The 16,155-nt window shown below is 39.5% G+C and overlaps 1 protein-coding gene across 1 annotated transcript in view; it reads right to left on the reverse strand.

Moving 5' to 3' along the window:
• NCKAP5 (NCK associated protein 5) overlaps positions 1 to 16,155 on the reverse strand; it is a 369,194-nt gene that overhangs the window by 125,187 nt on the left and 227,852 nt on the right. The window contains exon 6 of the mRNA XM_054278273.1: positions 5,666 to 5,756. Within this exon, the coding sequence (XP_054134248.1) occupies positions 5,666 to 5,756 (91 nt within the window). The remainder of the gene's footprint in view (positions 1 to 5,665; positions 5,757 to 16,155) is intronic.

The following is a 16,155-nucleotide window of genomic DNA, read 5'->3' on the forward strand; positions in this document are numbered from 1 at the left end:
CAAAAGATAGAAGAAATACAGTATATAAGAGGAAAATGTAAACTAGAATTATTGTCAGTATAATATAATATAGTACAATCAAATCAGTCAACCCTGGCCTCTGGATACTGTAGATATCTAGAGGATGTGTGATGGATTAAAGTGGTAGCATAATGGCACCCTGCACATTGGGAAAATGTAGATCTGTATCTGGAGACCTCATCTATCCTTCACCAAATTTGGTACTTCAAGGATTGGCATTCCATTCTCAACAGAACAGCAAGAATAGCAAGAAAGATGGTCAGAATCAGGCAAAAACTGCGGGTGATGGGATATAATCAAATATGTGGATAACTCTTGTGTCAGTACAGGACATCCTTGCTTCCTTTCTCTTTAATTTGGTAGTGCTTTGTTTTGAGATGTAGCCAAGGCCAGCTTGATGGGCATTGGAACAACCTGTCTAGTGAAAAGTTTCCCTTCCTATGGCAGGGGTTGGGATGAGATGATCTTTAAGGTCTCTTCCAACACAAAAAATGTTGTGACTCCACGACTGGGAAGAAAGAACAGCCTGCTTTCTGACAAACATGCACACAAATGGCACATTTCACTTATGAGGCTTTGCTGTGTTACACACAACTCCATTGCTGAGCTTTGGTATCACAAACAACAAAAAGGGGAAAACTCTTTGCAACAAAACTGAAATTTTGAACAATGCCTCAGGAGCACAATCACCCTCTTTTGGGGGTAGAGAATCCAACTTCATTTTGGTTAAATATTTACCAAAATCTTTGCATAGTGGTGCAAATCTACAAAAAGCCACAAGGTCTTAAATTGTTACTGAGCTAGCCCTGGATTTCTCTGTATGGAAAAGCAGTCCAACAGCAAATGCTTGTGTCCTTGACATCCCAGGATTTCCAATGGAGCTCCCAAGAGTGAGGATGGCTCCTCTCTGCCCCTCTCTGTGAGACACAAATCTGCCAATATTTGCCTAGTAATGTACTCCCTAGAAGATTAGGAGGCTTGGCTCATGCAGTCCCCTGAGGGCGAGACAGATGTTTAAGGATATATACCCTTTTCCTGCAATAGAAGTTAGCATTAAAAATCCTACTTGGATTTTAGCTAGGGAATTCAACTAGTGCCTTTTTTTCAATTCATGGCCATGCCCCTGTCTTTAAAATGGTACATACCAATGGCCTGAACAATAAGCTTGTATAATTTTGTGTTAAGATAAAATTATATTGCCAATGGTTACAGTTTTTCCTCTCGTGAAAGAGCTGTTGACACCAATGGCTGTGCAAATGAGAAGTGACAGCCACAACAACTGCTCCACATTTGAGTAACACAAAAGCATGCAGACAAAAAATGGGGTTGATGTGGCCAACAATGCCACTTGAAGTGTGCCTGTATGACTTGTGAATATTTTTACCTCCCCAATGTGACTGTACCAGGTCTGTCCTGAGCTTTAGTGCTCATGTGGGCAATTTCAGAATGATATTAAATTGTGAACTTACAACAAATACTCTTCCTCATCTACTTCAATCACTGTACACAGACATAAAGTCAAAATGAGTTAAAAACCCCTTCAAGTCTTTAAGTGATCTGTAATTAGGTAAGACTCTACTAAGAGTATCCAGCATCGTGATCAAACAGGAAAGTTTTTTGATATCCAAATCTCAAGGGCAAACTCAGGGAGGAAAGTCTGTGGGGTGCTTGGTTTAAAGTCTGGGGTTCAAGTACTGCACACAATTATTTCTGGGGAGTACATGAGCTCTTGGTTTGGCCCTTCAGGATCTTATTTTTAGGTGGTCAATGTCTCTTGGAAACACCATAAAGCTAATGCATAGTAGAGTCTTTTAGTCAAATAAAATTTAAAATAAAAATATGGTGGTTAAGGCTATTCAAATAACATGCACTCTTGTCTACATTTATGCAAGCATTCATTATAATTTTTCCCTTTATTATTATGCAAAATTATAAAAAAGGAGAATTTTATTTACAATTCTGCTTCTTAATTCATTTACCCAAAAGAAATCACATAACTCATCTGTAAGTCCAGCAAATTAAAATCCCATAGGGCATCTAGCTCTATGGAAAGAGTTGGAAAATTTTGCTTTAAGTAAAAATACTGGCAAGACCTAACAAAATATTGCAATAACACTGCATGCTTTAGGCTTCACCTTCTTATTGTTATTATTCTAACATTATCACTATGCAACATTTAAAGTTCGTTAGCAAGAATACTTATTCTGGAGTCAGGCATACTGGTATTATAATAATTACTCAATTTCATACATCTCAAAACAATAATTATATTTGTTAAAAAACTATATAGACAATGTTCAACAGATCAAAAGCATTTATTGTGCAGTTATCTTTTATGATATTCAGATATTTACTTCAACAAACTTCACTAAGTCACCACTGTGTCAAAGAATATGGGACATATGTTGGTAAGTCACACTGGAAATCACCTGATTTATCCCCATCTGTTATGAAACACAGAGTTTTGAATCTGCACTAAAATCTCTTACTCTACTGAACCAACTGATCATACCGTTTTGATGATATCACATTAATCACAGAGAAAATGTGAGGTTCAGGATATGTTCCATAAGGCAACTGATTGTCGAGGATGGCTTTCAGAACAATGTTAGTAGTTATACATGCAATAAGGTTTCTGTATGCATATGAATATAACATAACAATTTCATTTAAATTTCCTTCACAAATACAGGTTGATAATACAGTTATCATGTTCCCAAAAACCTGAATACATCAGTGCTTTTAAGGAACATTGCCTGGGTTTTACATTTAGTGTTTTTAAGGAACATTACCTGGGTTTTACATTTCAGGTTCTATTCCTATTTGTGAATTATGCTCATAAATATATCAAAAAACTGCCTGAGTCCATTTGGAGGAATACAAATGAAATGTCTTGGTTGCAATATTGATGTATCTTGCTGAATTTGGACACAGCACTTATTTAAGATCCATCATCTGTTTAAATGGTACATGTGTCCATAATTTCCACACAGCATGTGTCAGTAACATATTAACAAATCACAGAAAGCTTCATTAATATATTTCTTAATGTTAAAATGCTTTGTAAACATTTCAGACCAGAGAATCTTTGCCAAGTGCCTGTTTTGAGGAGCCTTTCAGGTATGAGGTGAGTCTGTGGCCTGTGGTCACTGCCCAGCTTTCACTGTGTGACTGTAACAAACACACACCCAGTGACCCCATCTCTGACCCCTATCCCAGGCCATGGCAATGCAGCCATTCCTTGAAATTCCTTGAAAAAAAAGCCATTTGTTCATATTTTCCATAAAAGTGAACAAAAGGGATCTGAGGATGGATGACTCAAAAAGACATCCAGAAAAGAAAAATGCCACAATGCTCACAACACAAAAATGTTCAGTGTTTCTGACCTGTTTTACCAGCCACAGACTGGTGTATGATGCAGCAGCCTAGCTACTCCTCCAGGAGAGGAAGACCCATTGCTTCTGAGTCATGGACTAGGAGAGGAAATTCCTAAGCAAAGAAGATTGCATACCGGCAATACTCCAGGAATGAAAATGGCTAAAAAAAAAGCTGAGAGATATAATGAGTGAAAATGTTCCCAGGAACAAGAAGAGACAGGAAGGGAAGGAAGCTGTTAGGCACTAAATTAGCCCCAGAGACACAGGAATATGGGTGTTTTAAGGCCCTGGGACAGAAACAGCTTCACTCTGAAACAAAGCAAAGCTCCAGTTGGAGGAATTTGCCCAGAGTACCACCCATCAAATTCAAACTAAACCTTGGGTCCTGAAAGAAAGGAACAGAAGGGGTCCATTTGCTAGAGCTGAAGGAAAATGAAGAACTGTTCTTGCATCTGGGCACAACGGCCTTGTTCTTTTGCTGATCAGAAAATAAACCCAGATGATTTTACACAAAGCACACCACAGTGTCCTCTCTCCTGCCGGGCTGGGGACAATGAATATCTATATCAGTGAGGCCCAGAAGGAGAAGAAAACTCAAGATCACACTCAAATTCTCTCTTTTTTTTTTTTTTTTTTTTTACAAAAAATTAAGAAATTAAGAACTAAATAAAGATAGTGAAAAAAACTACACAGAAATATACAAGCACCAAAATTTGAATGACTGGCTTACCTCCCCCCTGGGAAAGCAGCACACAAAATCTCCAATTTCAAAGAACACATAGCTAATTCTTTTCCAGCTTTTTGTGCAAAAGAAAAATAAAGAACCCCCAAACCCTCAGTTCTATGACACAAAACTGCAGTATTTTTTTCCTTTTTTTTCTTGAGAGTTCAAAAACAAAACCCAAAGAAGCTGAAGCCTAATTGTGCTACCACCTTACTGGGGTTTCCACAGTAAGACAGCACAGAGAAAAGCAGATAATAAAATCATCCCAGATGTCTGCTGTGAATAGACAGGGGCAGACAAGTAATCCACCTTGAGGAGATACTGACATCAAGCTTGACACCAAGCCCACTTCAGAACAACCCCTGTGTGGTGACAGGAATGAGCAGGATGTATGAATTTAAACCCATACAGAAATAAGAGAAGGGAACCGAGTCTCAATTTTGCACCCCAAAAAGATAGTGCATAAAATAGAGATGCCTTTGTCAACAGTTTCTAAAAGAACTATGTTCTATTAAAACCTCAACAAAAAAATTTAATTTGTCCTGAAATTAAATTTTACAGGCTATCATTTTAACAAGAAAATTTGATTATATTGAAGGTTAAACTAAAAGATTCCTTTCTCTTCAACCCAAGCTTAAAATGAAAATGTAATTACAGTGATAAATACTCTTTAATATACATTTTTGTTTAGCTATACTGCTGTATTTTTGACCCATCAGCTGTAAGAATGAACTAATATAACTCAAAATTTTGAAAAGTGTTTTATCTGATGGATCACTACCTGGTATAGACTTTAATATATTATTTCAGTATTTTATAAGAATGCTTATTCTGTTTAAAAAGATACAGCTCAGAACTGACTTCATTAAGTGATATTTTTAAGAATTCATGCGCCTGATATTTGATTAACTGAGAAGTATCTCATGCCTGTTTCCAGACTCTTAAATTAAAAGGTTTGCCACCATCTTAGGTTGAATGCAACAGTCTGCTAGGGAAATGTAAAATTCTTCTGTCTTATAAAGAGACCTGGCTCCCTCAGAAAAACCTCTGAAATCTTTCTCTCCTAAACTCTGTCCTGAGACCCTCTACCCCTGGTGAGGGTGACAAACTGCACCTGCCACAAGCAGGGATATGAAACTGGGGAGCTTGATAGGGATCCCCACACCCAATAAGAACATGAGTGGCAAAATTATCCATCACAATCTGAAGGTCAAGTTGTCAAAAACACCTATGTTTACTAGAGATGCTGGAACATAAGACTTAAAATATTAATTGCTTTAATAAAGGCTTCAAAACTTTCTTTGTCCTCTGTGCACTATGAGGAGCAGCAACAGCAGATAACACAAGGACAATAAAAGTGAAAAACATTCAACTCTGCTGAGAGAACACCTGGGAAAATGTAGGTTGAACCAGCTACCACTTACAAGTATTCATAATTAATAAACAAAGAGAGGACACAATGCCAGATATTTGTTTCAGCAGTGGGATTTTTGTTTTTAAGAACTTTTCTATCATGAGAAAACAGGTAATAAGTCACTAGTACCTGATATACCTTCATGATATTGACAGTTCCTTCTCCATGCTGGCCTGGAGATCCTTGGCTCTGCAGCAGATTTCTCACTGTCTCCTCCATTCTAGAGAATAAAAATATTTATAAAAGTCAGCTGCATGGAAAAATTTTAAGAGCTGCATTCAGTGTTTTTGCTCTTTACAAGACCCTAATGCATCCATGGCTACCATGAAATTAATATTTAAAGACAATTCTAGCCTCATAATGTTCTCATGCTCCATGTTATGAATAACACATTAAGGGCACTCTTTTATCTTTTGAATATGCACAGTAATTAGTTGTATTGTTTAAACCCTACCCAAGCTGTGTCACTAAACTAAAACCAAATGTGTGCAAAAGACATCACCTTGTTAACAGTGCAAACAACACCACGATGAGATTATTGCCTTTTAGGAGCAGACAGGTTAAAAACCCCTCACACAGAGCTGTGTGCACTGAGCCAACAGCGGGGTCTGTGCAGCTCAGACAGGCTGTCCATGGCATCTGTGCTATGGGGACACTGTGCCCATGGCCTTGGTTCATGGGGGCACAGCAGCTGAACACCTTCACCCTCTCTGCCCTTTCAAACAGGTGCCAAAAGCTCCAGTCTGGTACCACCACCTCAGGACAGTGCAACCAACTCCAGCTCCTTCTACTCAAGGAGACAGGTTTGCACTTCCACTTTAAAAGTTGTTAATAGGCACCATCAAAAGCCATCTTTGATCTACACACATTCATCAGGAATGTTAAACTGATGGTAACACCAACCCTGCTGAATGGAGCCTGCTCAGAAAAAGGAGTTCTGCTCCTTCCCACAATGGGAAAAAGTGAAGCCACCAATGAAACACTGCCCCACTCAAGGTGGGTCAGAAATTAAATCCCATGGGTTTAGGAGATGTCACAAGGCTGATCACAAACAGCAGGGCTGGGAGTAAGGCTGGTTTCAGCTGTGGGTAAGAGGAGGAAAAGGATCAAAACACCAGAGGAGCAGTGATGGACACAACAGCAAAACCACTGGATTTCACAACTAAAAATGGTGAAAGTTCCAGCCAAAGATCCTCACATTTCTCCCCACTCCCCACACAGATTCTCACCCCAGCACAGCCTCTCCTTCAGCTGTGTTGCAACAGTTTTTCTCTCTCCCTTTCAGATTTTCTGCTCTTTTCCTTTCAAGCAGTCTCAGTCCCCTGAGACAGTTGGAAAAACAGCCCAGATGGAATAGGGGCTGGAGAAGGGAAAACTGCTGTGGCACAGGCATAAGGGTGATGCAAAGGCAGGAGAGAGAAATACCTTAGCTCATACTGCCAGATACACTGTATATTAAAACAGTGACCTTGAAGAAGGTGCCAGCATTCCTGGGCATATCAGACCAGCAACTGCCTACTGTTATTTATTTCTAATGTGTTTAGAGAAACATGACTTTTTTGTGTAGTATTCTTTCCAAATGAAATTGAGCAGAAGAATTATTCACAGGGTATCTTTTTTATATTTGTTTATTTCTAAGGTAACAATCCAACGAGACAGAAAATATTAGCTAACTGCTCTGGCCAAAGGCCAACAGCATTATCTTTTATATGAGCCTCATGGCCTTTCTGTTCTTTCAGTCTTATCACAATGAATGGCATTGGCTAATTAAGCAACAATGTGATGTTATTCCAGGTTTTCTCCTTCCAAGTCAGCCCACTACACTACTTTTCAAGAAGCTGACACTGGGTGCTCATTCCACTCAGATGAACACTGACATTCTACTTATTCCTGTGATGTTTTTTTGTCATTGATGTGCAGACTTCTACACTGCCAGAATGCCCACAGAATAGTTTGACCATCTGTTGACCAAATGTGCATAAAATCAAGCCAGCTCTAATCTCTAGTGCAGACAGTGGTGCAGTTTTTCAGTTGCAGATTGGAACCATTTCTGCTCACAGGCTGACCTTAATCAGATGCCTTTTACATGAAAGAACAAATCATTTTGGTTCACACCATAAATTCCTGTGCAGTCCTCACAGAAAGATTTAATTTCCTAACATGCCCACCATTTCATTTTTAAATTAATGGCGTAATAGCATTCTTAATTATTGTGTTTTTCTATGCAAATGCAATTCCACTGCTAGTCCTCCACAACATTCTTCCAAATTAATAAACAAACAAAAATGGGAGAAAGAATAGATTCAACCAGCATTAAATCGTGGTTTTTCAATTTAGAACTAAGAGTATTAATGAAAATAAAGTCTAGTTGCATATTACTATGATCACTTAAACCAGCTCAGGAAAATTATGAATTCCTAATTCAATAGGTCCTTTAATCTTCAGTCAAACTCAGGTAATCTATTTTAGACCACAGGCCTGCCTTGTTGAACAGCTTTACAGGGGCAGGGGAGCACTCAGCTTCTTGTGGCAATCAGAAACACCTCCCATCAGCACTCAGATTTCTTAGCAATAGGGTAATTTTTGCAACATGACCAAGAGCTCAGTTAGAGGCAATTGAAACTTCTGTGGTTTTGCTGTTTGCAGCTACTATAAAAGTCTGTAAGAGCTGACAGCTATTAAGTTGAATCACAGACATTACAGACTATGTGGTCACATCACCATCAAACCAGCCCTGGGAGGATATTACAAGTTTTGGGTAGCCATGGCATAGCTGAAAAAGAAGAAAAATCTAGGGGAAAACAAGGAGGTGAATTATGCTTGCAGTCAAATTCACTGCAAAGCTCTGATGGCCAGTGCTCCTGCAGTTTGTGAGCTGCTGCTTCTTCACTCACATCCCAATTGTCCATTTCTAGGACCAAATATGGTACAGGAGAATAATCAAGACTCATTTCTTATGAATGAGAGTTTTTGATGCATGAATTAATGGCACCTTAATTGAAAAGCTATTGTTACCTTATGATCTATAAAACTCTCCTCAGTGACAACACTTGACACAGCAATTGACTGCAAATCCTATTTACAGAATGCAAAAATAATGGAGCCTCTATAAATTCAGCTTGGGATCCCATGTTTTGCTCCCTGAACAAGGCCACCAAAGGGTATGAAAATTTTGGAAGTGAAGCAGAAAAATTATGAGCTTTATGAAAGGCTATTTCTACACACTGACCTATATTTTTTCTCCTTCTGGTAACCACAAAAGGTTATCTGCTCTTGGTTTTGATTCTGATATCTCAGCTGGACCCAATCCAACATCCAGCACTTCCAGATTATTTTCAGGATAGTTATCCCCACATGGGTATTCTGCCTTCTTGCTGGACTGCTTTGCCAAGGATTCTCTGTATCTTATGTAACTAGCAAGCTGTTAAAATCTGAAAAATCAGCCTCTAAAGCTCATCACTTCTGAGTATACATTCTTCAAGCACTATTTAAGAACATTTATTTTCCCCTTTCTTTTGTACTTTATTTACTGTTCTATTCATCTGAAGCATCTTGCACGGTGCCATTAAATTTTCTGTTACATCTGTCCTTTGAATTGTCATTTTCTTAAAACTCAAGTGTTCCTTTCAACTTCTATTTTTTAATAAATCTATGGGGTTTTTTTAGGGGGAAAGTAAATGAAAACCATGTTCAACACAAGCTCCTTAAGTTTCCTGACAAAATGCCATTTCAGTGTAGGGAAACAGATCCCCACCAGTGCTAACCTAAGGATAAATGTCTCAAAGCACAAAACAGAAGAAAAAATGAGGCATTCAGAAACCAGAATCTGTTCTTGGACTATAAGAATTTAAGTAACATAAAATATTAATGCTGCTGTGGAAAGCACTGTCAAGATTCCATGTGGAAGATATTTACAATTACAACCACAAGTGTTCAGGAGTGGCTTATCCAGAGAGGATTCCACAAAAGGGATTGCTCTGAAGCTTTTGAAATGACAGTGTGTGCCACAAGAAGAGACGAAACAACTTGCTAAACTTAAGAGATAGCGGGTTTAAGCAGCCAGGTATGACTTATACAAGAGAATCAGTGGGAAAAAGGTAAAATGTGATAGAAAACTACATCAACCTAAGGCAGATGATTGAAAAACAAGTTGTATTTCATGGTTAGAAATACATTTAGGCTGGAATTAGGATGTTTTTAATAATTTAAAAAGTGAGACTCTTAACCAGCCTGCCAGGTGGAGTAACAGGATGAGAAATACAAACAGTTTTAAGCCACAATTGATTCATTGACTAAATTAATTACACATCATGTCAAGAGCTGAGGATTTGAATTTACGATCCACAGGTTCTTGCTGCTATTCTTCCTGACGCAAAACCACTCCCACACTTAAAATATGCAATTTGTCCTGTGCTGTTGAGGGAATATCAGGAAATTAACCCAATTGCAATGGACAGTAATTTATTTTGGTTTGTTTTTTTTTTTTTTTTTTCTGAGTGTGTTTCTGGGCAAGGAGAAGACAGAAACCTATGGAACGGAGGAAATATCATTCCCTGCCCAGGGAGCAGCCCACAGAGCACAGATCTCATGCAGCAGGAAGCTTCCTTTGTATTTTTGCTGGAGACTTGCTTTTAATGCTTCTCAATGCCGTGTTTCTGACAGCTCTGCTGCCTCCCTCTCCTGCCTGGTCCTGCAAGAGCCAGAGCACAGCATCAGCCAGGCCAGGCTGGGCAGACCCTGCTGAGGTTGATGCATCAGTACAGGGCAATTCAGCTCCTAAATCCCCTACCACTTTTCTCAGGACCATCACTTGCACAGGCAGGCACATACTTTGTGCCATCCCACAGCAATGCCATGGTCAGAAATCCTGCTTTGTGCCTCTGCCATAAATAAACACTCCCCCAGCCCACACTCTGCTCAGCCATGTCCCACACTCAGCTCTCCCTCCAAGGGACAGGCAGCACAGAGCTGTTCAGCAATAGAAGGTTGATGACAGATTCAACCCCTTCCCCCCTGACCTATTTCCTTCCAGATTTCCACAGGCTGGCAGCTGCCTTTTGCTAGGTGCTATCACCTTCCCTCCTCATCATCCTCAAGCTTGGTGGTTATTTCAAATGTATGTCACAAGAATTCCTTCAGCTTGATTCAGATTTAGTCTTACAAAGATGTATCCAAAGGTTTCTACAAAATCCCACTGCAGCTGTTGAGCTTTATATTTCAGTTTTTTCTTTCTCATTTCATGCAAGGTGCAGGATAATTTTTTAGTCTTAGAGAAAAATACCAATAACAGATCTTTCTCTATCTTCAGCCTGTTACTTCAGTGTAGTTAAAATCCTCAGGAGGATATTTTTTTCCAGCTCTTATATGTGAAAGAATGAAGCTTCCTGTCTCTCTCCTATTTAAGTCTCCCAACTTCTCTTTTTAGTTATAGCTTTCCTGGAGATGTGCTCTGGGTTTTAGCTCCTTGAGCTGTCTCAGCCACCTCATCACAGACAAAGGAACAGGTTCCTGTGTGGTTTCTCAGCTCTTTTAGCTCCTGTTCACCTGTAAACCAGCTGGTATTTTCACCAGCTGGACTTTGGTTGTCTCTTTGGAGACTGCATTCTGTCTGGCATTGTCATAGAACTCTGTCCAAGCTTCCCAGCTCCCTCTCCAATCTCATAATCCAACCAAACAGAGAGCTTCTCTCAGATCCCAGACAAATCTGTTTCCCTACTTGGCAGTAATTTTGAACTTCAGGATTGGACTTACCTGCATCTCACTTCCCTCACCACTCCATTCAAAGCTTTGCAATGGATCAGGTTAAACAGGAAAAATATCAAAGTGGCTTTACAAGATGTAACAGAAGGAAAAAAAGCTCATCACCAGCAGTTCCTGTTCACTGCATCCTTGCAGGAATGTCTTTTCTTCTACCTGGTTTCAATTAAATTAGTGGCTGTGTGCTCGGTCGCCACAGGGATTCCCATTAAGCGCAGACATGGCTGCCTGCTCTTCTCAGCCCTGCAGGCTCCTCTCCAGACTGTGCAGCGTCCTGCAGCCCCACTGAGAGCCCCATGTGTGAGCCATGGTGGTCCCCAGGATGAGCCACCCCCATGGTGGTCTCCAGGATGAGCCACCCCCATGGTGTCCCCAGCTCTGCTGTCCCCTGTGCCCTCCTGCCAGCTGCGAGCCCATGGCTTCAAGGGCTGGGGCCTAGGAGACAAACACAAATTTCTATAAAGAATTTAGATATTGGAAATGGATTTGAGAGAGAGAGAGAAGTTCAAATGGGTATGTAATGAACTTAAAAAGAGAACTGACAGATGGGAAATGCTGGGGCTTTAAACCCCAAGGGGTTTTCAGCTCTGCTTAGGATCCAGCACTGGTACAAGCCTGATAGCAGCGAGCTGGGCAAAGCAGAATACTCAATATCCCCATTTAATATTTCAGTTGGAAAATAAAGTAATAACATCCTTCATAACAACAGCAGAAAGATGCACATGTAATGTATAATTTATATTTATTCTTTCTGTTCATCAGCACAGGTGCTTATCAATCCAGAAATACCCAGGCAAATCCTTCTCCTGCAGCACCATCTCCACCCTTTCCCACCACAGCCCTGTGGCACTTCCAAACTGCACAAGCCATACAGTTTTCACATATTCACACAAATCTCTCTTTCCAAAACACACTGCAAGCATAGCTGACCTGTTGCCCAAAGGGCACTCTGAGGATGAGGAGCATCACAAGTACCTTGTGCATGATGAAGGCAATGCCTGCACAGGCCTGCTGGGTGAAACAGGCCTTGAGCTCCAGTCACACGAGCAGAGGAGGATCCCCTACTCAATCAGAGAATCCTTTACTCAATTGAGACAACCCAGTCAGGTTCTCTCTCCCTGGACCATGCCAACACTCCAAATTGCACAGAACGGAAAAAGTGAGAACAACTTTTACTGTGTTGAACCACTGGCCATTGATCCCAGTGGAAATTTTCAAGGTATCCTTAAAATAACAGGAATGTTTTGAGCACTAGATAAGTAGGTGATTTTGAGCACCACATAAGGGTAGGATTTTGAAAGACCTCAGCGTTGGCACATCACTGCTCCCACACAAGTCTGAGTTCTGTTATCACGAATGACATTTCTCTGAAACTGCTCTAACCGCCATCTGAGCCAGGAAATGTTGGAAGTGTTTCCATTGTCTCTCTCAATCATATGGATTTCACTCATCAAACTTCTATCTACAGCAAAAAGCTTCTGAACAGCAATAGAAATCAGTGGTAATGTTTATTTCTGTGTTGACAGGTAGACAAATGCCATATGGGCTGCATGGGTGTCTTCCATCACCAGCTCTGTGTATCATTTTGGAGTTACAGGCATGGAGGAACAAAATCCAACCCAAGACTAAGCCTTGCAGAAAAACTGCTCACCAGCAATTGAAAGGAATTTTCAACTGGAAGGACTGTCCCTCCTACAGGTCCCCAGTAACATATTTGGGACTTTAGGACAGAAGATATTTTCATTAACTGTAAGTGGATAGAACCAGGCACACACAGAAAGTTAATTATTGTGTCATCTTAAACATATGTTCATAAGTTCCAACTATATTCATGCTGGAGGCACCAGAAATAGTCACAACTAAAAGCTTCAGAAAAAAATTACAGGCAACTATACAAATACACTGCAAATATTTCCAATTTCAAATAATGGTGGGGGTTTACTTTTTTATTGTTTTTCTACATTCTAAACAAATATTTGTTTTTCCATATTTGCAAATGTTTAGCTGGATGGAAGGATATATCTACCAGTTCCTGCAAATTCTCATATTTCATTTTGCATACCAGGACCCTGATTCAGACCAACCACTACTGTTTTAAGCTACTTACAGAATTGTACAGCCATTCAAATTAAAAAGTTCTTGTTCAATTCTGAGTCACAGCTTCAAGGTGGTACCAACACCGTCCTCACACAGCTCAAAAATTCCCTCATTATGTCACAATGCTATTTGTGAATTTAAGGACTCTGAAGAACTAACTATCAAAGGGAGTCAATGGGACTCTAAAGAAAAAAAAAGATAAATTCAAGAAACCATTCCTAGTTTCATTCAATAACCTAAATTTCACATCAAAAATCAAATTTTCATGACAGTTCTAGTTCTAGACAGTTCAGTTTTCTGACATTGTACAGCCAACTGCAAAGGCCCAAACTCCTGCACATGTAACTACACAAGACTCAGCTATGAGAGGAAGCTTCCCACCTTGAGCTTAGATTCCCCCAAAATGGGTCACCTCTGATGTTCACAAAATATTAAGAAACAATGCTCTGGTTCTCAGCCATGAGATTTGCTTAAAAGTACTTTTAAAGAGACAATAGGCAGTCTTAATAAATATAAATTCTTTTCAATATTTTTACTTCAGCCTTTCCAAATTTCAGCTCAAAAAGACTACAATAAAGAAAGTAAAAAATAGAGATTTTCTCATCAGCTGTAATTTCCTGAAAACGTCTAAATTAAAGATTTACGAAAAGATGATGAAATGTGTAGGAATACTCCAAGTGATGTTTGCATTACAAACATGATACATACATATGATATTTTAATTCCAAGGGAGATAATATGCTGCTGCAGTGTATCTAAAATTTCTCTTTCCTTTCTTCTCCTCAGCAGAGAGCTTGCTTTGGACCTTCAGTTATATTGCAAACAGAGGGAATGAGGCTGTTCTGGGCTGACCAGCTGTGATCAGGAGCAGCTGATGCTCTGTTGTCCCCTCAGTGTGACTGGGATCAGCTCACACAACAAACCCTCCACATTACACTCTCCAAATTACCAAGTTATGGAATGAAAAATATATAAATAAAATGCTTCCAACATGCTTTGCCTCAAAGTAGATCCAAAGTGACTGCCAGGACAGTGAATGCCAAGTATCTTCTGCTGAGCATAAGGGATGCCTGCTTCCAGGTAGGTTTCCTGCCATACAGATTCCTATTACACTGGTGCCCGGCTCAAAGGGAGTTGATTCTCCTGTAGGACAGATGCACTAAGCAGCAATATAGATCTGCTATTAAAGAAACCTCAGATGTACAAATAATTGCTCTTGCAGTGTAATTTTCAGGTGGTTGGAGAACACCCACAAGAGCAGGTCATGTCAGAATGAAAGCCTTGTGGCTTTAGATTCCCAAACCACAGCAGCAGAGCAAACCAGCCTAAACAAATAATAGATGGTCAGAATAATGGTCTCCAAGGGCTTAATTACCTGTGTCATTAGGTAGTGGTAGCCTCTCTAAAATTATATTGGCAGCTTTTCTACAACCAAGCAGCTGATAATGAGGCAATAAAAATACATGACAGTGCACACAGAAAAGTGCTGCAGCAGTGTCATAAACAGCACCATCAGCTTTGACACCAGCAAACAAGAGCTGCACGAAACTAATTGTGAGGTGCTCACAAAAAATCAAGGACAAGTATTTTGTCATTAATAACTTTTCATGTTCTCCCCTTCTGTATGTGTGCAAGCCTGTCAAAAACAAAATAAGAAGGAAAAAAGAATAATATCAAGATACAAATGAAATGCAAGAGAAAAAAAGGAACAGCTGTATTAAAACAAACAAACAAAAAAGGCAGGGACAGTTTTATGCCTCCAAGTTAGTTTCCATAAAGCACTCTACCATCTTTCCAAACACAGTATTCTGTCACAGCCACCATCCATTGTATGATGTAACAAAAGGAGTACACAGCTTCAAAATGCCAAATTTGACCTATTGAAACTCTTCTCTTTAAATTGGATTATCCTGGAGACAAACAGGGTAAATGCAGGGAAACGTTTCTGTATGTAGGATTTGCACTGAAATGCACAGAAATATTTGCTGCATGGATGGGCTTCCACAACTGCCTGCTCCCATTTGAAGAAAGAAAGGAGAGAATTGAGAGGAAAAGAACAATACAAGACATGAGGTTCAGAAATAAAGACAACATAGCATAAAAGAACTTTGAAGACAAAAAAAAAGACATGAAAAATTTAAGCAAGACGGAAGAAGGCAGAAAAAGAAAAGTATAACAAAAAAGTTAAATGTACAGACAAGATTAGTGAAAAGATGTCTAGACAGACATCTCTAAGGCGCAAATGTTTAACCATTTGTACTGTATTGGTATTTCTTTTGAGAAACAGGAGATCATTTAAGAAGAGCTTAGAGAAAGATTTTCAGCCCAACTACAGCCCTAAGTGGAGAATCACAACATCACTCCCTCCTCCACTCTCAAGCACTCATTCTTTAATCATTTATCTTCAGCACAGCACGGGATCCATTTTCAAACAGCTCTGCAGGATTTTAGCCACACGGCTCCCATTGTGTTTAATGGGAATCCTGTGGGCACAGCACAGTATGAGGCTTTCAAAATGTACGCCAAAAATCTCTAAATAATGCACTAGTTGAACATTACCCTGTTTACTTCTCCTAGGACATGACTATAATGAAGCAAAGGTTAGGTCATTTGTAAAAGCAGTATTTATTGCAAAGCTCATTAATGTTTCCTATAGGGATTTTTTTTCCACTGTAAAAATATTTAGCATAACTATTTAGGATTCCTTTTTTTCATAATATCTAAAGCAGAGAACAAAATCAACTCAAACCTCATTTGCTTCAGAA

Source organism: Melozone crissalis, unplaced genomic scaffold, assembly GCF_028551555.1.
Source record: "Melozone crissalis strain CALT ecotype California unplaced genomic scaffold, PUWL_Pcris_2 ptg000023l_1, whole genome shotgun sequence".
Lineage (NCBI taxonomy): Eukaryota > Metazoa > Chordata > Aves > Passeriformes > Passerellidae > Melozone > Melozone crissalis.